General features: G+C 42.4%; 1 protein-coding gene across 3 annotated transcripts in view; it reads right to left on the reverse strand.

The window, feature by feature from the left end:
• The window catches only part of EMCN (endomucin), an 89,560-nt gene extending 80,979 nt beyond the window's left edge, over positions 1–8,581 (reverse strand). Inside the window, exon 1 of one of the 3 annotated variants that reach the window (XR_014711205.1) lies at positions 8,395–8,581. Coding sequence is in view for 1 of the 3 variants with exons in the window: in XM_084625343.1 (XP_084481469.1) it covers positions 8,395–8,479 (85 nt within the window). In the remaining 2 variants the exon portion in view is untranslated. The remainder of the gene's footprint in view (positions 1–8,394) is intronic. The other 2 variants (XR_014711206.1, XM_084625343.1) reach the window with 2 other exon arrangements.
• Between the last annotated feature and the right edge of the window lie 16,738 nt (positions 8,582–25,319).

Raw genomic sequence — 25,319 nt, forward strand, 5'->3', positions numbered from 1 at the left:
AATGATAGCTTCACGGCAGAATGTCACCAGTTAGAACCTTCATTAGTCTAGTCGGAGACAGTATGTCTGGAAAGAGTTTTGTCACTTATGTATCCACAGATTTTGCAGAGGCTGGAGATAAGCATGTAGGTAAACAGAAGGTCAAACACTGAGCTTCTTACTCATTCTTTAATTAGGAAAAGCTTATTGAGTTCAGTGGATATTTTGCCTCTGGATTTGGTCCAGATATAGGAGACAGAAAAACCCAGAAAAAAGGACATCAAAATCATTTCAAGTAAGAAAATGTATGAAAGCAAGACAGCCTCTAGTTTGGTATTTTTAATATTATATGGTGTCGTGTTTGCAGCCAGAGGTGGCTGAATTTAATATTCCCTAAGGATCCAGCTTCCATTTGTTCTGGCTGCACATCATGCCCTGCTCACTGGTCAAGTGAGCTATTTCTATTCTCAGCTTGTGTTTCCTTATCTTATCCACCTGCGTTGAACCTGCCTTTGTGTTTGGGAGTAAAACATACTACAGAACAGAACAAAAATTGTAAGTTTACCTTGGAAATCCACAAGCCATTACTGGCCCAACATGAGACAGCAGTAATGAGTCAAAGGAATGTGTCGGGAGGGAGAACACCACCTGCCCAGGAACTAAAGCTCAATTAAAGGCTAGAGTAAATTCCATTTACTGCAATTGGATGTTTGAAAATGTCCATCTTGCAAATTGATTTCAGATGTCCCCACCTACGAACAACCGGCAAACCCCAAAATGTTTAGAGTGCAAGTTCAAGTTCAGTTCAGATAAGCATCCAAAATTCAGCAAATTACCCAAAGCCTATTCAATTTCTTGAGCCTGCAAAACTGAGCTGATGAGCTGATGCAGCATTTGAGGTCTGAACCAAAACAGAGGGGAAAGGGACACAGAATGGGAAGAAAACATATTCAAGTGTTGCAATAGCTCAAAAAAATGGCTCCCTTTGCATCTAGTTCCTAAAACAAATGAAGGTTTGTGTATATGGGGACATGAGCGAGGGAAGGAGAGGAGAACAGTTTGTCCATCGCTTCCGGCTACAATTAACGATACTTACAAACTCAAAGCGCATCTAAATAGAAATGCAAACAACCATCACTTGAAAATGCTCCTGTTAATTAATATCATTTTGTCATCATCAATTGTCTCAAGCTGCAAAACTGGAATCTGGCTGTTTGGTTTGTCTGGTTATAGAGATGGGGTGACCCACAAAGCTCAGTAGTGTTCAGATCTGGGGGCTTTGGTTTAGGTTCATCTCATTTAGGGTTTGACACAAAGCCTAATGAAATCAATGGAAAGACTTCAAATGACTTCAGTGCCCTTTGGATCAGGCCTGTAGTGCCAAATTCTGCCTCACCACTATCCCACACACCTGCCCACCCACACTAATTTAATAGTACCTTTCTCCGCCAGTACTCCTGTTTGTTTCGAATGCCTGATTTTGACAGGAGTGGTTGGTGGGCAAAGTGCTACTCACTGTCACAAAGAGTCACAGAATCAGATGCTTAGTGAATATATGTACTGTGCTTTGAAGAAGATATGCATTGTAGAAGTGCTAGGTATTATTCTATAAGCACATGCTAATGCCTACACTCCACTGAAAACAATTAGAGAACAAGCTTCACTTTAGTCTTGGTTCATTTCTTCAGGAAAATAAATCTTGGTGTTGACTCAGAAGGAGTATCTGTATTTGATCATCATCAAAGGTGGGGGCCATTGAATTGTGGAGGTAAATGCATGGTTACGCAGGTGCTGTCGGAGAGCGGGCTTTGGATTCTTCGCCCATGGCATGTTGTTTCAGGAAGAAGGATTGCTAGGAAGAGATGGAATCCACCTAATGAGGAGAGGGAAGAGCATCTTCGCTGGCAGGCTTGCTAACCTAGTGAGGAGGGCTTTAAATAGGTTCGCTGAGGGATGGTGACCTGAGCCCAGAGGTAAGTGGGATACCCGGAGGAAACACAAGGAGGAGGATGCAACAGGGGAGGCCTCCTGATTCATACTGAGAAAGTAGGGCAATCAGCGAGTTATCTTAGGTGCCTGTACATGAACGCAAGAAGCCTGGGAAACAAGCAGGAAGAATTGGAAGTCCTGGCTCAGTCAAGGAACTACGATGTGATTGGAATAACAGAGACTTGGTGGGGTAACTCACATGACTGGAGCACTGTCATGGATGGGTATAAACTGTTCAGGAAGGACAGGCAGAGGAGAAAAGGTGGAGGAGTTGCACTGTATGTAAGCGAGCAGTATGACTGCTCAGAGCTCCAGTACGAAACTAGAGAAAAGCCTCTTGAGAGTCTTTGGGTTAAGTTTAGAGGTGAGAGCAACAAGGGTGATGTCATGGTGGGCATCTGCAATAGACCACCAGACCAGGTGGATGAGGTAGATGAGGGTTTCTTCGGACAACTAACAGAAGTTTCCAGATCACAGGCCCTGGTTATCATGGGGGAACGTCAATCACTCTGACATCTGCTGGGAGAGCAATACAGCAGTGCACAGACAATCCAGGAAGTTTTTGGAGAATGTTGGGGACAAATTCCTAGTGCAAGTGCTGGAGGAACCAACTAGGGGCCATGCTCCTCTTGACTTGCTGCTCACAAACAGGGAAGAATTTGTAGGGGAAGTAGAACTGGATGGCAACCTGGGCAGTAGTGACCATGAGATGATCGAGTTCAGGATACTGACAAAAGGAAGAAAGGAGAGTAGCAGAATATGGACCCTGGACTTCAGAAAAGCAGACTTTGACTCCCTCAGGGAACTGATGGGCAGGATCTCCTGGGAGGCTAATATGAGGGAAAAAGGAATCCAGGAGAGCTGGTTGTATTTTAAAGAAGCTTTTTTGAGGGTGCAAGAACAACCATCCCAATGTGCAGAAAGAATAACAAATATGGCAGGCGACCAGACTGGCTTAACATAGAAATTTTCGGTGAGCTTAAACACAAAAAGGAAGCTTACAAGAAGTGGAAACTTGGACAGAGGACCAGGGAGGAGTATAAAGATATTGCTCAAGCATGCAGGGGTATAATCAGGAACGCCAAAGCACAATTGGAGTTGCATCTAGCAAGGGATGTGAATGGTAACAAGAAGGGTTTCTACAGCTATGTTAGCAACAACAAGGTGGTCAGGGAAAATGTGGGACCCTTACTGAATGGGGGAGGCATCTTGTGACAGATGATGTGGAAAAGGCTGAAGTACTCAATGCTTTGTTTGCCTTGGTCTTCACAGACAAGGTCAGCTCCCAGGCTGCTGCACTGGGAAGCACAATATTGGGAGGAAGTGAGCAGCCCTCAGTGGTGAAAGAACAGGTTAAGGACTATTTAGAAAAGCTGGACATGCACAAGTCCATGGGGCCGGATCTAATGCAGCTGAGGGTGCTGAGGGAGTTGGCTGATGTGATTGCAGAGCCATTGGCCATTATCTTTTAAAACTTGTGGTGATTGTGGGAGGTCCCGGACAATTGGAAAAAGGCAAATATAGTGCCCATCTTTAAAAAAGGGAAGAAGGAGAATCCAGGGAACTACAGACGACAGCCTCACCTCAGTCCCTGGAAAAATCATGAAGCAGGTCCTCAAGGAATCCATTTTGAAGCAGTTGGAGGAGAGGAAGATGATCAGGATCAGTCAACATGGATTCACTAAGAGCAAGTCATGCCTGACCAACCTGATTGCCTTCTATGATGAGATAACTGGCTCTGTGGATATGGGGAAAGCGGTGTACGTGATATATCTTGACTTCAGCAAAGCTTTTGATACGGTCTCCCACAGTATTCTTGCCAGAAAGTTAAAAAAAAGTATGGATTGGATGAATGGACTATAAGGTGGATAGAAAACTGGCTAGATTGTCAAACTCAACAGGTAGTGATCAGCAGCTTGATGTCTAGTTGGCAGCTGGTATCAAGTGGAGTGTCCCAGGGGTCTGTCCTGGGGCTGGTTTTGTTCAACATCTTCATTAATGATCTGGATGATGGGATAGACTGCACCCTCAGCAAGTTTGACACTAAGCTGGGGGGAGAGGTAGATATGCTGGAGAGTAGGGATAGGGTCCAGAGTGACCCAGACAAATTAGAGGTTTGGGCTAAAAGAAATCTGATGAGGTTCAACAAGGACAAGTGCAGAATCCTGCACTTCGGACAGAAGAGTCCCATGCACTGCTACAGGCTGGGGACCAAGTGGCTAAGCAGCAGTTCTGCAGAAAAGGACCTGGGGAGTCTAATGGATGAGAAGCTGGATATGAGTCAAGAGTGTGCCCTTGTTGCCAAGAAGGCTAACGGCATATTGGGCTGCATTAGTAGGAGCATTGCCAGGAGATTGAGGGAAGTGATTATTCCCCTCTATTCGGCACGGGTGAGGCAACATCTGGAGTATTGCATCCAGTTTTGGGGCCCCCACTACAGAAAGGATGTGGACAAATTGGAAAGAGTCCAGTGGAGGGCAACAAAAATGATTAGGGGGCTGGGGCACATGATTTACGAGGAGAGGCTGAGGGAACTAGGCTTATTTAGTTTGCAGAAGAGAAGAGTGAGGGGGGATTTGATAGCAGCCTTCAACTACCTGAATGGGGGTTCCAAAGAGGATGGAGCTCGGCTGTTCTCAGTGGTGGCAGATGACAGAACAAGGAGCAATGGTCTCAAGTTGCAGTGGGGGAGGTCTAGGTTGGCTATTAGGAAATACTATTTCACTAGGAAGGTGGTAAAGCACTGGAATGGGTTATGTAGGAAGCGGTGGAATCTCCATCCTTAGAGGCTTTTGAGGCCCGGCTTGACAAAGCCCTGGCTGAGATGATTTAGTTGGTGTTGGTCCTGCTTTGAGCAGAGGGTTGGACTAGATGGCCTCCTGAGGTCTCTTCCAACCCTAATCTTCTATGATCCCATAGCTCACAGCTCTTTGGCTCAGTTTCTCTCCCAGCTGTCCCTCCCTCCCTGTTAGCTCTTTTCCCCAGGTAATAGGTAGTTGGAAGCATGATGAATCAGCCCAGGAAGCATTTCTGTGCTAAGGTATATGTATATTTTGGTGCAGACGGGGATAGCGGGAAATGTGGTTAGGCGAGAGCACTTTAATTCTAGAGTCAAGGAATTCCCAAGTCCACTATGAAGTTTGGGATTCAGAGAAGCCTTTAGACTAGAGTTGAGTTGTCAGGAAGGTTCTGGGGCTTTTATTTTGCTATCAATGGATCCTGAACATTTCTAGATTCATCTAGCCTCCAATAATACGCTTGTGCATGAGAGTCCAAAGAATTTCATATCAAAACTCTATTGGAAAAATTTTAGGAAAATATTGCTAGCTCACAGACTGAATTTAGATCCTAAAATTTTCCAGTCCTGTGAGGGCTGCCAACTTCTCTCTCTCTTTGTATTTGTTTCTTGCAGGAGGCTGAGTCCAGTATTCATCAAGCTGCAGTTAATCCCTGCAGGCTAAGGAAGATGACAACTATATGTCCTTCTGGGGAGAACATTCGAAAACACTGCAGATCATAATAGTTGCATCTGTATGTGTGTATGTGTGTGGAGAGGTTCCAGACAAATCCACAAATCGCAAACATTTCAATGAGTGTTGAGCCCAAAATGCACAATTTGGATGCAGTTCCAAACTTCTCGATGGATGGGAGTGTTCACCTCCAGGCTATGGTTTGGCTGAATCTACAATTTCAACTAAATATAATTCTAAAATATGACAGTGCCTCCTATTAAGTGGGACGAAGTCTTTTGCCAGAATGTGGGAATATTTACAATCCATTGCACAAAAAGGGATGCACACAGGACTGTATAGTTTTGAGATGCATTTGAAGGCACGCAACACACATTAAGATAGGGAGATGCAAAAAGCGGCTCTGTCATTTCCTGCCTCCATTGGTAGTCAATACCTGATGCTTCAGAGGGTGATGTATGTCCTCCCCACACACCCTATAATGCTCCCAGACAATTGTGAAAGGCCACACATTATCTGAAGATATGAGAAGGGGAGACCATTGGAAGTCTTCAGGGTATGTCTAAAGTGCAGCTGAATGGAACACTCCTACCCTTGGCAGACACTCAAGATAGCGGAGGTGGAGCTAGCTTGCTAAAACCAGCAGTGTGGGGTTGCAACTCAGGGCCCTGGATCTGAGCTTGAGTGGCTAGTCAGAATTTCTGCCAGAGCTGCAACTTCCCACTCTAGCATGAGCCCCACCACCATGAGTCTTTCCACCCAGGTCACTGCTAGCTGCAATGAAAGCATACTCTCAGAGACTAGAGGAGCAGCCAGTTAGCTTTGAGAGGGCCACTTACTAGGTCCCTAAGATGGGGAACATATGTCGACTGACTTTAAAAAAAAAGTGAGGTTGCCTTAATTGCATTTTACTTAAAGGGACACTGTCAACTTAAATCACAGTTACTGCCCGACATTTTTTACCTGCTGTTGCGACAAGGAACACCTAATCAAATTAAATTAAAGGAAAAATAACCCTCAGTTTTCTCAGTCTGTTCACTTTGAGCATTTGACAGAACTTTGTGCGTATAACAGTTTCACTCTCCCCATATAGTCTCTGGGTGGGTCTTTCACACGGCAATAGGAGAAAAAATATTTTTAAAAAATAGGAAAGTGGGATTATAAAATAACAGAAACTAGCAGGGGGATTCAGTAGGAAGTGTTGTACCTGAATTTGCTCATCTCATTTTTTGAAACTGGTCAGATTTCAAGTTAACAGTGTCCCTTTCAATAGGATTGTGTCAAACATGAGGGGATTCCTTTCTGTCCTCCACAGATTATCAATTTATGAAGTTTTCCAGCTCCACTCACGTTTCATTTGTATGGTAGAGATGGAGACATATGCTTTGTATTTTTCCACCCATGGTCTTCCTTTTTTTCTTATTATTTTACCAGTGGAGTTTCAGCATGTCTGTTTTGAGTTTAAGATTTTTATAACAGAATAAAATAGTTACAAGCAAATGACCATTACTTGATGATATTGGCTAATTCAGCGTGATGAGCACTACCCAATCATTCCCATTCAGCGACAGGAGAGGTGTTAGGAAATGCATTTGACAGAAATCGTAGCTCTCCTTTGCATCCCCTTTAACCTGTGCATGTTGCTTTCTAATAAGCTTTTACAAACAGCACCGCTGAGCCTGCTCCTACTGAACTAATCCCACCTTGCTTTTCAAAAGACCTGCAATGAAGTCAAGGTTTAACAATGGCAGGAAGGCTGCTCATTCTAACCCCAGCAGAGAGAGCATAAATAGCAGCCCAAACACGTACTTACAGAGTTCATACTGACCTGGCAGGGTTTGAAAAGCAAATTTTCCTGTAGCAACAATATTACCTGTCAATCTCCATCACGTTTTTAACAGCAATGAGCCAGAATAACAACACAAGTTACACCACACAAGACACACTTGTTTATTTGTGCATCAATTTCTAACATGTAACCCAAGTAAAAGTTTGAGGACACAGTGGCCTGCAATTACTTAATCCATTAATAACAGAGTTTCTGTTCACTGGTTAGTAGCCAGTCACTGAAAGCCATCTGCTCTAATGACATCTGTAAAAGCTATGACTACAGATCTGCTGCATAATGGGCCAAAAAATTGGAGAGAGAAAATCAGCTTTGTTTTCAAATTAATCCTTGATAAAGATGATGAAATGATAGTTTAAGTTGTAGTTGCTTCCCACGCTAATGAAATGTAATTTATTCTGCTTTGAAAGTACACAAACTTTTATGCAGAAAAACATTAGAAAAAGCAGGTCAATGGCCATTATGTCACCTAGTATCATCAAGTATTTGGAGACGGGAGTAACTTTTTCACATTGCAGAACTAAAACACTACTGCCCTGGGCATTGTGGGATTACACTGGAGGAATGTTACAAGTCTACATGTATTTGTGGTCAACATACACTGGCTTCTGATAAGCAGACTTGGCCAAATTCATTGCTAGTGTAATTGCAGTGAAGTCAGCAGGGTTACACTCGGACACACTTTAAGTTCCCCAGTGTGTTAAATGGTATTTTCAAATCTGACAAACATTTCAAATCCTTTTAAAAGTCCCGAAAAATATATTTTTCACAGGAGAAGGAAAACATTTTTTGAGTAAATGGCTTTTCCCAGTTGCTGGGTGCTTTTAATCCCTCAGGTTTGGGAGGCTCATGACAGCTGGACAGAGATAGGCCACAGAAACTGATCGGTCAGTAGGCTATTTCACTATAGACATTTAATTCGATTAAAAACCAATGCCCTCCTTGCATTCCTCCAAATGCAGTTACTCAGCCCATACATGTGGGAATGAACGACTGAGCTGCTATAGTACAGTGAGGTGAAGCCTAGCAGAAACCCATAAACGGTGCCCAGGCGCACTTAGCTGCTTACCAAGAAAGTCAGAAGAGTGACAGAGAACAGTGCACTCTTACCATTTGCAGTGCAGATGCTGAACACGGCCAGGGAGAGGAGGGCAGCTCCAAGCAGCTTCATACTTGTAATCTGTAGCATGGGCATTCCCTTGCAGAGCCAGGCAGCGTGTTTTCTCTCTCTGTGAGGCAGGCCCTAATTAGTAAGTGGAAAAAGTGTGCAGAGACTGTGCAAAGTCATTGCCCATTCCAGCTTATTTTGGGGACTTTGATAAAGAACAGGAGGAAACGCAGCATATTCCCTCCGAGAGTTCAATACAGAGGAGACTTATTGTTTCAGTCCTTACAGGAACTCATTTCCTTTGGCAGTCAACTGTGTTTTTGTTAATACTTTATTTTGTGTTTTTTTCAGCCCAGAGGCCAGGAAAGGTTCTAAAGAGAGGCAGATCTTTCTTTAGAATGGTGTACATCAGACCAATTTTTGGTAACATATTTTGGATGTTTTTAAAAGGGGACACTTAATAGTGATGGTCCAAACAAGGGCCATTTTATAGCAAGGTACTGAAATACAGAGCAAACTGCAATTTAATATAGTCTGCAACTGAATAAATGGTAATATTGTAAGACAGGAAACCTTGGAATTCCAACTGCATGGCCAGAGATGACTCAGAATCAACAGTGAGCACGAGGTGGCCTGGCATACAGGAATTGCTGCTGGTCTTTTGCAATCTCCCACAGAGAAGGGAATGCACCATGAACCCAGAATACCTTTCCCTTACCCCAAGGTTATGTCCCAGGATGGGAAGATCTAATTATGAAATGCAGTCTGAGTAAGTCATACTCTGCATTTGATATGAAATGGCAGGTCATTTTAACAGCCACATTCCATAGCCAGAAGGATAGGCATTTGGACTGCCTATGAGAAACTTAGATTGGCTAACTCCCATTCTGTACTCTGTGCAGAAGCATTCAAATGATCCTTGGTCAGTCACTACTAATACGGCTGGTCATAAATGGGCTAAAAAAACCCTTCAGTTTTTCTCTAAAAATGTTGAAAATTTCAAAACCAGCTCTAATCACTGCATCCAGAATCGGACTCATAGTACCATGAGGTATATTCTTGTTCTGCTGTACAGTGATTTCTAATCTTAATTCACTGCACCGTGTGATGAGACTATATCCTTAAAAGTATAACTCTCTACCAGGCTTTCTAATGAGCTAGAGTCCTCCTCTACTTTGACCTCCCCTCCCCCTCCTTCTCAAAAGAGACCTTGGTGGAGCTCTGTGATACAGCCATTGGTGCCAGCTGGCAAAGGGTTCAGCAAACTCTGTTCCAGCAACTCCTAACAGGCCTGACAAACTCACTACTTCTTACACTATTTATAGTATTTATCCTGCAAGTGTCTTGTAAGGTATCACATGAAAGGTGGTGAGACACACTGTCATTAATATCATAGTGCAGTGGTTCCCAAACTTGTTCTGCCGCTTGTGCAGGGAAAGCCCCTGGCGAGCCCAGCCAGTTTACCAACCTGCCACATCCGCAGGTTCGGCCGATCGCGGCTCCCAGTGGCCGCAGTTCACTGCTCCAGGTAAACAAACCAGCCCGGCGTGCCAGGGGCTTTCCCTGCACAAGCGGCGGAAGAAGTTTGGGAACCACTGTCCTAGTGAAACGTGTGCATTGACACTATATGAGGAATTATGTATTTTCTACTGATATTATGCTTTCAAATACATATCCAAGGGAGAAACATATTTCTTCCAGACTGGAGGGAAGGTAGTTATCACTCCCATATGTAAATTAAGCATTGTGATCCAAACACACTGGGAGCTACATTTACAGGTGACGTAAACAGGAAAAACAAGTTAACATGGGGATGAGAGGGCACCATGACAAAGCACACTGGAGAACAACCAGCTGGAACACATTTCAAAGGTTTACTGAACTATAACAGAACATGTAAGGACAACACCCTGTTATTCAATTTACCGAAGAACACTCTTGGAGGAGGAGGAGGAGGAGGAGGGTTTTTGATAATTTGGTTGTAGGTTTGACTGAAAACCAGCAAGTTCTGTAGAAAGGCTGAGGGTGCAAAACAGCTTTAGTCAAGAATTGTGACTGTTAAGGTGTAGTTTCTAGAAAGTGCATTATACTTTTGTTTTATTTGTACCCAATTCTGTTTCCATTACCCTTACTTAAATGCAGTGCTTAATTTGTGTCAGAGCTTTGTACCCAATTCTGTTTCCATTACCCTTACTTAAATGCAGTGCTTAATTTGTGTCAGAGCTTGCCAGGGCTGAGCCCTGGCACCTCTAGGCTTGACAGTTAATAACTGTGTACCTCTGGGTTTGTCGTGTCAGTTATGAAAGTAAAAAAATTGCTTGAGCTCCAGCACTTCTTTCATTACAAATTAAGCACTGCTTAAATCTCTATCTTTGTTAATAAACTTATTCTCATGTTATGATAAATACATCTCAGTGCTTTGCGATTAAGCAAATGTGTGAAACCTGAGTTGTAATCTTCCAGCTGTGTGTATACTGTCTCATTAGGAGGCAGCTTACTGGGTTATTCCTTTGAATGGCCAGAGACAGGGACTAGATAGTACAAGGGAATGCTCTTCAAAGGCCGGTTCGGAAATTGGGGTGGACCTAATGGTAACCTGAAAAGCAAAATAGGACTGGCAGAGTCCTGCGAGAAAACCATGAGGAACAACTGACCTCATGAACTGCCTGATCTAATAATTAGCACAGCATACAGTAATATGTGGGTAATTTGTTCCTGCTGCTGGTAAAACAGGAAAAGGGGGTGGGGGGAAAGAGGCTCTACACATACGTGTTTGGTACTCATATCTTTTTTCATTTAGGTCTTATAAAACCAAAACTATACTCCAGAGCTCATAGTGCAACTGCAGATTATTTTAGGAGTCCTGAGAGTCAGTACAGATCATCTTGTTTTTGTGCCCGGCCCAGTCCTCACTCCTAAGCACTCAGATACCACAGAATATGCTCCAAGGAGAAAATCCGGGATATATACCTTAACAAACTTAAAACTGCCTTTACCAAACAAGGACACTCCACCGGAGAAGTAGATCATATCATGAAACGTGATACCCAAATATCCCAAGAGAACCTGCTTCAATACAGAAATAAAACCCTCTATGACTGCACATTCCCAGACCTACCACCCTACACTGGAACCCATACAGGGTATCAGATAACTAAAACCCATACTCAGTGGGGATCCCAACCTGAAAGAAATCTTTTCTGGACCCTGACTTCTGGCCTTCACCTCCCCCTCGCCCCAACCACTCCATGCTCATTATCAGAAGCAAGCTTCTCACAGACCATGACACACCAACTTGAAGCAGCACCAGACCCCACCAGAAGAACAGATGCAAAGCTTGCAGACATATCTCCACTGCTACAATGATCAACCTCCTCCCCTGCACAACACACCTTTCGATTTCAATGGATCCTACACATGCCTATCCCAGCACATGGCTGTGACATTCAATACCTTAAAATAACACCATGGAACTCCCATATTCACCACTATGATATGATTAGGATATGTTTGGTACAATGCATGCTTTATGGGATATCATTTGAAAAGTCTTGATCTGCTGAACATTAATATCCTGTTTGATTGTGTGTGCTATCATTATATGGAAATGTATGAAGTAGTGCTGTATGCGTCACTGAAATATGTTGTGAGGTTGGAAACACCCACAATCAGCCTGTCAGGCACAACACTGGAATCCACTCTCCCAAGGGCCATCCCAGAGACTTATCAGAGGGAGCACATAGATAATGGAGACTGCGTAATCCCCATGTCACAGCAAAAAGATCTTTCCAGCAAGCTGGAAGAACATATAAAAGAGGGGAACTGACATCATCACTTGGCCTCTCCCTCCCCAAACTCAACACCTGTAGGAATGTCTGGAAGACAAAAACTTTGAACTGGGGGAGTGTGGTCCCAGGCTGTGTATTGAAGATCTGTAACCTGCTTGTACTATCTATCAGGGTGAGACACTGCTTGATTCAAATCCTGTTTAGTTTGTAGAACTTACACTGCAAATTTATTTTTTGTTTCTTAAGTAACCAACTCTGATCTCTACGCCTGCTACTTGTAATCACTTTCCATTTATGTTTCTGTAGTTAATAAACCTGTTTTATATTTTACCTAAAAGAGTGTGTTTTGGTTGAAGTGCTTGGGAAATCTCAGCTCAGTTTACAAAGGCTAGTGTGTGTCCTTTCCACAACAAGGGAGGAGCAAACTGGATAATGAACTTACACTGGCCAGGCTTCTCTCCACTGCAAGATGGCACAGTTCTGGAGTGCAAGAATGGGGAGCTGGGGGAAATTGGCTGGAGTCTCCCTCTTAATGGTTCATGAGTGGCAGGGATATCATCATGTATCACAGTGTGTGTAAGTGCAGTGCCTATCAGATGAGAACAGCATCACAATGAGAGAGGAATACCCCACGTTGGTGGGACAGGGGGCTCACCAGGCCCACAGTCCAGGTTGTACCCTGAGGACCCCGTCCCAGTGGTATACCTCGTCCAGTGCACTACATGCCCCAACAACAACTAGATGGATGAAACCAGACAGTCACTATGCTCTCAAACTCACAGAGAAAAATGATAGAAAAAAAACATATCATCACCTGATGGTGAACACTTTTCACTAAGTGCTAACTCTATATCTGACCTGTCAGTTCTCATCGTCAAAGGAAACCTGCGCAACCCGGTCAAAAGACGAGCCTGGGAGTATAAATTCATGATTCTGCTTAACACTAAAGCTACATCTACTCTGCACTTTCATTGGTAAAATTGTTGTTGCTCGGGGGTGTGAACACACCCCAACCAACAAAAGTTTTACGGACGAGAAGTCCTGGTGTGAACAGCACTTTGTCGGCAGAAGACGCTCTCCTACCAACAAAGCTACTGCCCCTTATTGGGGATGGTTTTATTTTGTCAGCAGGAGACCTCTCTCCTGCCAACAAAGAGCAGCTACATTGCATACCTTACAGCTGTGCCACTGTAAGCTGCACATTATAGACATAGTCTTAATATCATGGACTGAACAGAGACACTGGATTTATGGCTTATTACAACAATCTGTAACCCACTAATGCCCTCTTTTTGTCTGATGACTGCAGAGGTGTTAACAGGTCACTCTATCTTCAATGGTCCCTTCCAATATGTGCTCACTACTTACTCTAAACAATCTGTTCCACCTTTCATTTTGCTGTGACTCTGGGAGTTCCTTTCCCAGACCTGAAGAAGAGCTCTGTGTGGCTCGAAAACTTGTCTCTCTCACCAACAGAAGTTGGTCCAATAAAAGATATCACCTCACCCATCTTGCGTCGTAAGCCAATAGAGAGTTTGTAAAATACTAGGTCTACCCCATATCATTTGATTAAACTTCTGAGGTAGCAATTAGACTTTCAGCTGATATCGAATTGTATGTATGCATCTTTATTTATGAGAAAATAGGATCAAAATTTCCTCAAAGTGACATGGGTATAAATGGAGTTTATCTTCCCTGGGCCAGAGCCTCAGCTGGAGTAATTCAGCATAGTGCTATTATTTTAATGGAGCTATGGCAATTGAGGATATGGTTCTTTGGCTTTGGTAGCTGCTCCAGACTTATATGGTGTAACCGAGAGCAGAATTTGTCTCTTTTTGTTGTTACTTAGCAACTAAACCATCCACCGCTTGGCTGACTCTTGCCTTTCTGATCAGAAGTCACATTCCTGACTTGGAGAGGCAATGTGTTGGTTAACAACAAATATCCATCTAAACACCACAAGGAAAGGAGGAGGAGATACTTTTGGGTAACATGAGAAGCTGCACTCTGGAAGAACTATTAATACTGATGTGCTAATATTGCCACATCACTGATTAGACGCAGACTCAGACATGCTGACAGCAACAGTGGAGGGAGGGTGATGGAGAGAATGTGACTGGCTGCATCAAGCTAAATTGCATGCTTATGGGTGGGGAGTCTAGAGAGCTGCAAGAGAAGTTATAAACAACAATTCAGTGGGAAACTAAATATGGAAGCTTACAGACTTATGTCATGTAAAGACTCCCAAAATGTGTTAATGAGCTTTGCATCCTGTCCTGAGCTAATGAAATGGGAAACAATGAGTCATTCTCAGATTCTCTTGTGATTTGAAACTCATGGAATGATGATAATCATGGCTGTCTCAGAGGAAACAAAACAGAAGTATGTGTTTGGGCCAGGCCTTAATTTTCCAAAAAAGGTTGAATAAACCCAACCACTATCTTTCCAGACACAAATCTTGTCTTAGAATCATAGAATCATAGAATATCAGGATTGGAAGGGACCTCAGGAGGTCATCTAGTCCAACCCCCTGCTCAAAAGCAGGACCAATCCCCAATTAAATCATCCCAGCCAGGGCTTTGTCAAGCCTGACCTTAAAAACATCTAAGGAAGGTGATTCCACCACCTCCCTAGGCAACGCATTCCAGTGTTTCACCACCCTCCTAGTGAAAAAGTTTTTCCTAATATCCAACCTAAACCTCCCCCACTGCAACTTGAGACCATTACTCCTTGTCCTGTCCTCTTCTACCACTGAGAATAGTCTAGAACCATCCTTTCTGGAACCACCTCTCAGGTAGTTGAAAGCAGCTATCAAATCCCCCCTCATTCTTCTCTTCTGCAGGCTAAACAATCCCTGTTCCCTCAGCCTCTCCTCATAACTCATGTGTTCCAGACCCCTAATCATTTTTGTTGCCCTTCGCTGGACTCTCTCCAATTTATCCACATCCTTCTTGTAGTGTGGGGCCCAAAACTGGACACAGTACTCCAGATGAGGCCTCACCAAAGTCGAATAGAGGGGAACGATCACGTCCCTCGATCTGCTCGCTATGCTCCTACTTATACATCCCAAAATGCCATTGGCCTTCTTGGCAACAAGGGCACACTGCTGACTCATATCCAGCTTCTCGTCCACGGTCACCCCTAGGTCCTTTTCTGCAGAACTGCTGCCTAGCCATTCGGTCCCTAGTCTGTAGCTGTGCATTGGGTTCTTCCGTCCTAAGTGCAGGACCCTGCACTTATCCTTATTGAACCTCATCAGATTTCTTTTGGCCCAATCCTCCAATTTGTCTAGGTCCCTCTGTATCCTATCCCTGCCCTCCAGCGTATCTACCACTCCTCCCAGTTTAGTATCATCCGCAAATTTGCTGAGAGTGCAATCCACACCATCCTCCAGATCATTTATGAAGATATTGAACAAAACCGGCCCCAGGACCGACCCCTGGGGCACTCCACTTGACACCGGCTGCCAACAAGACATGGAGCCATTGATCACTACCCGTTGAGCCCGACAATCCAGCCAACTTTCTACCCACCTTATAGTGCATTCATCCAGCCCATACTTCTTTAACTTGCTGACAAGAATACTGTGGGAGACCGTGTCAAAAGCTTTGCTAAAGTCAAGAAACAATACATCCACTGCTTTCCCTTCATCCACAGAACCAGTAATCTCATCATAGAAGGCGATTAGATTAGTCAGACATGACCTTCCCTTGGTGAATCCATGCTGACTGTTCCTGATCACTTTCCTCTCATGTAAGTGCTTCAGGATTGATTCTTTGAGGACCTGCTCCATGATTTTTCCGGCGACTGAGGTGAGGCTGACTGGCCTGTAGTTCCCAGGATCCTCCTTGTTCCCTTTTTTAAAGATTGGCACTACATTAGCCTTTTTCCAGTCATCCGGGACTTCCCCTGTTCGCCACGAGTTTTCAAAGATAATGGCCAATGGCTCTGCAATCACAGCCGCCAATTCCTTTAGCACTCTCGGATGCAACTCGTCCGGCCCCATGGACTTGTGCACGTCCAGCTTTTCTAAATAGTCCCTAACCACCTCTTTCTCCACAAAAGGCTGGCCATCTATTCCCCATGTTGTGATGCCCAGCGCAGCAGTCTGGGAGTTGACCTTGTTCGTGAAGACAGAGGCAAAAAAAGCATTGAGTACATTAGCTTTTTCCACATCCTCTGTCACTAGGTTGCCTCCCTCATTCATTAAGGGGCCCACACTTTCCTTGGCTTTCTTCTTGTTGCCAATATTCCTGAAGAAACCCTTCTTGTTACTCTTAACATCTCTCGCTAACTGCAGCTCCAGGTGCGATTTGGCCCTCCTGATTTCATTCCTACATGCCCGAGCAATATTTTTATACTCTTCCCTGGTCATATGTCCAACCTTCCACTTCTTGTAAGCTTTTTTTTTTATGTTTAAGATCTGCTAGGATTTCACCGTTAAGCCAAGCTGGTCGCCTGCCATATTTACTATTCTTTCGACACATTGGGATGGTTTGTCCCTGTAACCTCTACAGGGATTCCTTGAAATACAGCCAGCTCTCCTGGACTCCTTTCCCCTTCATGTTAGTCCCCCAGGGGATCCTACCCATCCGTTCCCTGAGGGAGTCGAAGTCTGCTTTCCTGAAGTCCAGGGTCCGTATCCTGCTGCTTACCTTTCTTCCCTGTGTCAGGATCCTGAACTCAACCAACTCATGGTCACTGCCTCCCAGATTCCCATCCACTTTTGCTTCCCCTACTAATTCATCCCTGTTTGTGAGCAGCAGGTCAAGAAAAGCCCCCCCCCCCCAGTTGGCTCCTCTAGCACTTGCACCAGGAAATTGTCCCCTACGCTTTCCAAAAAGTTCCTGGATTGTCTATGCACCGCTGTATTGCTCTCCCAGCAGATATCAGGAAAATTAAAGTCACCCATGAGAACCAGGGCGTGCGATCTAGTAGCTTCTGCGAGCTGCTGGAAGAAAGCCTCATCCACCTCATCCCCCTGGTCCGGTGGTCTATAGCAGACTCCCACCATTACATCTTCATTGTATTAAATTGAAATGAGCTAATTCTTCTTGGCATGGTTAAAAATAAACAGCAGTGTGGGAAGACAGGTACCTAAAGCATATCTCAGTCCTGTACATTCATATTTACTTTCTGTTCTGATTGTCATTTTCAATATGCGCAGGCATCATGCTGAAGAACATTAAAGTGGTGATGAGATGAACTTCTGTGGCTCTCTTTTTTAATTTGTTTTCCCCTGGAAACATCAGAGACAGAAGTTGCATTTTCTATCTTTGCTGTCCTTTTCTCTCATTCTTTTGTGTGTTCATCTTGTTTTGTCTTTTACAAAACTGGATTGTACTTTAACACCACCACCACCAATGACAGCTCCAGTCCATTTCTATTAACACTTCTTCCCTAAACGAACAGTTATTAGCATCTTTAATAATATCTAAAAACTGTTGGACGGGTGGGGGGGAATCTTTCTAAAAACTCTTTACAGCTAAGGGGAAAGGTAACAAGGGATTTCATTAAAATGAAAGCCTTATTTAATACTTTACATTTGAAATGCTTTAACTTTTTCCTCCGTCTTTCCTGTATCTTTAATAAAAGGTTAAAAGACTTCTAATGGTGTATTTGCCATGGTACTAATCAGGCTGAAGTCTCTGTAGACCAAACTCTGAACCCTAATGCAACAATAATTGGGTTATATTAACATATTTGGCCCATATATTCTATCAAAATTAATAAAACAGTGGATCCCTCTCTCCTACATAACAATTGGAGGGAGCTGAAGATAAACAAAAATAAGATGCTTAACTGATTAATTGTTAAAATTGCCTTATTGACCTTGCCGGGACCCTTCACAATCTAGGAAATATAACAACAGGATATAACTATACTTTAAACAAAAATCAAAGCCAAATCTCAAACCTATTCCATATTTAGACATAAACTAAGCCAACATACTAACTACAAATTAAATCCAAATGCACAATCCTATTTCTAGAAACTAATCTTTTCAAGTAAAATTAAAATTTCATCTTTTGTCATCTCAGGCCTTGTCCACATATAAAAAGTTGCAGCAATTTAACTAATCTGCTTTAGAAATTGATTTTGTTTGATTGGTGCAATCCCCTTGCACAGACCCTTCAACTGTTGCCAGAGTGCCTTTTGCTGGTTTAGTTTAAGTTCATTCCTTACTGATGGTTCAACTGTTGTAGGTAGAGCAGTGTTCAGTGCAAGATGAACCTGCAAAAATTCTGACAGCTTTGGGCATGCAATGGTGATAAGTGAGTAACTTTACAAATGTGAGTAGTCCCTTTGACTTCAGTGGCAATACTCAGATGCATAAAGGTACTCATAGGATCGAAGTCGGAACTGTGAAAGTTACAGAAGATAAAATGGAATTTATCAGATGCTCACAGTTTACTCAATACTAGTAACTTGTAGTTGTTGACAGTTTATTGAGGGAAATGTTGATGATCTGTGAAGAACATGGGAGAGATCTGTATTATTTTTTATGACTATTTGTATGTATCTCTGGTCAAATATGATTAATTCCAGCTGGAGCTCTCCAGTTATACCAGGAACCATTTAATGAGTAATCAAATTAATGGTGCTCAGATGAACTATTCAGTGAACCCATCGCTGAAAGTCTTCCTCCAACCCAACTGCAAAGGTGCATAAACAAGATGGACTAGGTTCAGGGGTCCCAGGACAAACTTTTGAAATGAATAAAAGACTGCCTGAGAACTCAGAGAAGAGACACTCATTGGTGGATCAGACTAAGAGGCAAAAGCTGGAGGGGTGCAGTCTGTCTTACTGAGCCTCAGTGCTGGGGGGCCTACTTCATCTTACAAGAAAGGCTAAGGTTTAGGTAAAATCGTATTCATATAGGCCTTTTGTTTTAACTTTTCTTTCTTCTGTGTGTGCCATGTTCCTATGGATAAATAATTCTTTGTTTTGAACAAGCTGTTCCCTACCACGGCACTTTTATACTGGCCACCGGCTCCTGGAGTGAAGTATATAACAGGAGCCAAAACCCAGCTGGACCTGAGGACACAGTTAATAAAACAGGGGTACTGTGTCCTGGTCACCCAGTGTAAGAGTAAAGGTGAACTGTGGGATTTTAATCTAAATAGTATGGGTATAGGGCTTTCATTTGTAAAGGTGCCCAGGGGGAGACAGAGGTGAAAGGTACATCTTGCCCTTACTCATAACAGGAACATTTACAAATTTTTAAGTGAGACCTACCCCTGAAATTTAGTAATTGTGTCTGAAACTATTTGATATATTTTGGATTTTATGTATTTATTGTACCCAAAGATAGTTTTCCTCTTTCTGCACTCCCATCTCTTTGCAATTCTTAGAGTGGGCCAGAGTGCCTCTTTCTGCAGAAAGACCCATGGGAAGTGACAAATGGGGATGGAAACTCAATGAGATTATTCTCTTAGGGTGAAATTCTGCTTCCATTTAAGTCAATGGCAAAACTTCAATGCGACTAGGATTTCACCCTTAGGTCATTCCACTGGAGGGAGGGAATGTGTGTGATTAATTCCTTATGGGATGAATAGGCAGGTTCATCTCCCACAATCTCCCAATACCTTGGGATCCAGTGCAGCAGAGGGCTACCAGTGCAGGAGACAAAGACACTGTGTTCCTGCTACTGCAGGGATCCCCTTTCATTCCCTGATATAGTGCCGTGCTGGAACTGCACTTCCTCAATCCATCACTGCTCTCAAGACCTCCAAGCACACACATGCTCACGCATGAAGCAGAAAGGCTTTGCAGAATTATATGTTCAGTGGCTTGTCCATGGGGCTGGTGTAGGGACAATGCACAAACTCCTAGTCCCACTCCAGTCTACATATTTAAAACGTAATAGACATTTGTTGCAAAGTTTAGACCTAGAATGGTCCTAAATTCTCGGCTAGTGATATCAGAGGTTCGGTTTGGGTTGGGCTTGTTTATCCCTAAAAAGTAACTACCATCAAGTACCAATCAGTCAATGATAGGAGACAAATTAAGTGGAAGCTAAGAAAAGTGAATTATGCTGAAATGCAAGATTTTTTGTTCTTGTTACAGAGTAACAGTTGTGGCAGACTGTACCCCTGTGTTCACCACTATTACAAGACTATGATACATTTTGTAGGAAATATGCCTTGTGAAGCATCATTTGAAAATTCAATCTACTGAACATTATTGTCCTGGTAAAATGCATGTAGCAACATTGTATGTAAAGTTAAGATTTTACAGTATGACATTGCTGAGACAGGCTCCAAGTTTAGAAAAGCAGCCCAAACCAGTTCCTCAAAGACAAAAGGCAAACTGACACCTCAGCCAGGTGTCAACAAAATCAATTGAATAAACACCTGGGTAAGCAGCAATTCTTTGACTGGGAAGATTGGTGTGAGTGATTTCAGAGTAACAGCCGTGTTAGTCTGTATTCGCAAAAAGAAAAGGAGTACTTGTGGCACCTTAGAGACTAACCAATTTATTAGAGCATAAGCTTTCCTGAGCTACAGCTCACGAAAGCTTATGCTCTAATAAATTGGTTAGTCTCTAAGGTGCCACAAGTACTCCTTTTCTTGGTGTGAGTGAGAAATTTACATCTTGGCAGACAGAATTGCTGTTGCCTGAACCCCAGCTGGAGATGATCTTCAAAGGGGAAAAAAGAACTATAGAAATGAGAAGAGAAGCCCCCAACCACTCCTCCCTTTCTTTCTGCTCACGTCATCGGCACCTGAAGGATCACTGAACTGGGGGAGGGATCCTGACTGAAGGACTTCAGCTAATGAAAGCAGGTGATAAGAAAAACCTTTGATTTGAATTAATTTAGCTAGATAAGTTAGGTATTAGTTTGCATTTTACCTTTTATTTCTTTGTAACCAATTCTGACTTTATGCCTCATTTTAAGTGATTACAAGCAATCTATCTTTCTGTAGTTAATAAACTTGTTTTATTGTTTTTATCTAAACCAGTGTGTTTGGATTGAAGTGTTTGAAACCTGCATTTGAGATAACAGAGTTTGTGCATATCATTTTCTATTAATGAAGTGACAAACTTTCTATGAGCTTGTACTGCACAGAAGGAAAGAACTAGGCAGTACAAGACACACATTTCTGGGGACAAGTCTGGGACTGGGAATTTGCTGGTGTCACTCTGCAATATAATTCAAAAATGGCTGGCTAGAAGCACTCATATAATTCAGTTGGGAGTGATTTTGCAGGCTAGAGGCTGTGTGTGAACAGGCCAGGAGTGGGTATTCTCAAAGAAAAGAAGTGTGAAAGGCACCCCAAGTTGGAGGATTGAGAGGACACAGCTATTCAGCTGTCCAGATTGTACCCTGGGGATTGTCACAACAGTATAAGGATGTATGGCTTTGGAACAGCTCATCTTAAAGAGCAATTCAATATTGCAGCAAGGAAAACTTGAACAGTTTGCATGGGAAGAAATTATAAAGCCATGAAGCTATTGTCCATAAGACATTATAAATGGAGCTTTTGCTCCTGCAATAATTGCTGGCAGCTTTTCTGAGTTTCTAGAACTGCATATCATCGACTAGGTAGAGAAGTCAGGTAAACCATTATGAAGACAGATGGGAATGCTGTGGGCAGTGAACCTTCAGTGAATCACTGATTTTCCCCCCCTTTCATCCTGCCAATTGCTGTTTAAAATATTGTTAGGTGGATTCTAGTTTGGGAAGTAACTTGAGTACTGTACTCTTAAAACCTGAATATAGGACTGTCATAAACATACAGCTAAGGGTAGCATAAAATCCCTCCTTTACCTGCAAAGGATTAAGAAGCTCAGATAACCTGGTTGGCACCTGACCAAAAGGACCAATAAGGGGAGAAGATACTTTCAAATCTGTGAGGGAAGGTTTTTGTTTTGTGTTTCTTTGTGTTCTCTCGGGAGGCAGAGAGGCACCAGGTCAGGGAAATCCATCTCCTCCAAACAATCCTGAAACGAGTCTCTGATATTACAAAAAGTGTAAGTAAACATGGCAAGGTACGTTAAGTTATCTTTTGTTTTAGCTTGTGAATTTTCCCTGTGCTAAGAGGGAGGTTTATCCCTGTTTTTTGTAACTTTGAAGTTTTGCCTAGGGGGTATCCTCTGTGTTTTAAGTCTTATTACTCTGTAAAATTACCTTCCATCCTGATTTTACAGAGGTGCTTCTTTTACTTTTTTTTTCTTTATAATAAAGTTCTGTTTTTTAAGAATCTGATTGGTTTTTAGAGTCCTCAAAACCCAAGGGTCTGGTCTGTGCTCACCATGTTTACCTATCTGGTTGATAGATTATTCTCAAGCCTCCCCAGAAAAGGAGGTGAAGGGGGTTGGGGGAATATTTTGAGGAAACAAGAACTCCAAGTGGTCCTTTTCCTGAATCTTTGTCTAACTCACTTGTTGGTGGCAGCAGTACCCATCCAAGGACAAGGAAGGATTTGTGCCTTGCAGAAGTTTTTAACCTAAGCTGGTAGAAATAAGCTTAGGGAGTCTTTCATGCGGGCCCCCACATCTGTACCCCAGAATTCAGAGTGGGGCGGGAACCGCCAGTCAATTGCCTTTGCTTGGCAAGTGAGCAAACAAATACACAGACAGAGCTGGGGGGGTGGGGCGTTGCGGGGGAAGATGGAGATGTCCATTTCAAAATAGGTGAATTATTATTATTTATCATTTCTTTTATAGTAGTGCCTAGGGATCTCTATTGAGATCGGGCCCCACTGTGTTAGGTTCTGTACAAACAGTCCCTACTCAAAGAGCTTACAATCTAATAGACAAGACAGGCAAAAGGAGGGGGTAAGAATCTATTATACTCATTTTATAGATTTGGAACTGAGGCACAAGAGATTTAGGCCCTGATCCTGCAAGATACAACATATGAGCTGGGGTCAACCCAAACATTGTAATTTGCAAAATTAGCACCTAAGTGATTTGCCCACAGTCATGCAGGGAGCCTACAGTGGAGCTGGGCACCAAACTGAACTCTCCTGAGGACCAGCCAGAGTCTTTACAAGACCAGCTTACGCAGACCATATATATTAAGTTCATATATACAAAAAAGTTCAAGGAATCCACCCGAATAGGTGATGGGGGAACATCTCTTATCTTCTTGTGTATTAGCATGACGATAAAGACCCAAGACTGTTTTATTACACAGCCATCGGACACTGGGAAGTGCCACTTGTCATACATAGAAAATTATAAAAATGGGGATCATCAATAAGGGTGTGATGCAGGGTGGGGGAACCTACCAGGCTGACTTCAATGGGCAATGGATAAATGGAGAGCAGGGTTAGGCCGATGCTGCACGCTGTTGAAAATTCCACTCTTTAGGTTTTTACCACCTTGAAATAATCTGTTCCTAAGCTACACTATTTTAAAAGACAGTTAATTTTTTTATACATTCAGAAGAGGCTGCACAGCCTCATTGGGCTGCTTTTTGAACTCACTATTCTTCCTATTTGGCTCTTTTTTTTTTATAGCTGCTTTTATTTTAAACAAGATTTAAGAATATTTATGTATTACAAAACTATAGCCCCGATTCCTCTTCCCTGCCTTAAGTCAATGGGAGTGTTGCCTTTAACTTCAGTGGTATATGATCCGCAAATAAAGGTAAACTCTTGGCCCCATTGAAATTAATGGCAAAATTCACACTGACTTCACAAAGACACCATTGTCTGCTACAATTCCATCACCTTACTGTCTTATCTGAAAAAAATCTGATGCCTACAGGGTACTGTGAAGTCCAATAAGATTATAGTTCATTTAAATCTTGACTTAGAGAGCTTCATATCACCTTTCCAAACTCTTGTTCAGGGCATAGGTAGAAATTCTATTGGTCATTACAGGTGAAACATTTCAGTCCTAACTCAGTCAAACTCTCACTGACTTCCTTGGCTGCAAGCTTTGGCTCCATAGGTGTTATGGTATTGTGTTCCACATAAAACAATGTCATTTTTTTAAGCAGGGCTATGTTGGTTCATTTACATACTTTTGATTAGGCAAATGGTGAGTTGATAAGTGGAGGCATCTAGTCATTTTTTAGTTTCTAAAAACCATTTTTGAGTTGTATGACCATAAAATACATGTTAAACAACATATTTATTTTCCAATCCTAGATTTAAAAGCCTGCCAGAGTTTTGGAAACAAAGTTTTTTTCAGATTGAAGCCAAGGTTGCCAAGTTTTATCCTGAAAGGAATTTTCCCTAAAGTTGTGTTCCCCAAACACAAACAGGATTCCAAAGAGTATTGGGGCTATCTAAATTGGCTCCAGATGCTGTCCCAGAAGTACTGATGGGGTCTATCTACATATTACTATCTGAGGGCTGTGCACTGGCCAATTTAATTGTATCACTTTCAATTCATACTAATATTAAAAAAAAAATTCTCTAATTATTTCCAAGCTAACAGACATCTACAACACACAAACGGCAGCCATAACTGGCATTCTTGATATATTTTGTAGTTATGCATGATTATAAAGACAAAGAAAGCAATGTGTTTTATCATGACATTAAACAGATATAGGAGAATTCAGCAGCATGTTAAGCGAAAGCTGATATAGCAGTGATATAGGTCATATAGTACTGAGGGTTTAAGGATCTATATATTCAAATTCCATACAAAAATCAGACCCTATAAAAAAAAAATCAAGCAGCAGCCTCTTGGTTCACACTGTGCCCACCCACCTTTAACATGCTACATAAATATAACAACAACAACTTCAGAGGACGTGGCCCAGAAAGTGAAACACAGCCAATTTATAAAGTTCTGGGGGGGTTGGAGACTGGTTACAGGCTTTTTAAAAAATCATGACTATATTAAAAAAAGGGGGGGGACATTAGCCCCCAGAATAAATTTTCATATTTTACATACTCAATTTTAAAAACAACACATGAAAACATGATATTGAGAAGGCAGAAGAGGTACATAAAAGGATGGACAAGAGGATGTAGACAGCAATTATTTTAGGCCATAACTTTAAAATAAAAGGTCAAAAGGAATTTCTTTGATGGACCTTTTGCAATATCCCAAAATAGAATAAACAATTGTAATGACAGGAAATATTCAACCTCTAATACAATCAAATGATGCTAGTTAATAAATGTGATACAGACTGTTGTGAAATGAGGTGCTGATACATATCCTCT

Source organism: Lepidochelys olivacea, assembly GCF_965140295.1.
Source record: "Lepidochelys olivacea isolate rLepOli2 genome assembly, chromosome: 4".
Taxonomy (NCBI): domain Eukaryota; kingdom Metazoa; phylum Chordata; order Testudines; family Cheloniidae; genus Lepidochelys; species Lepidochelys olivacea.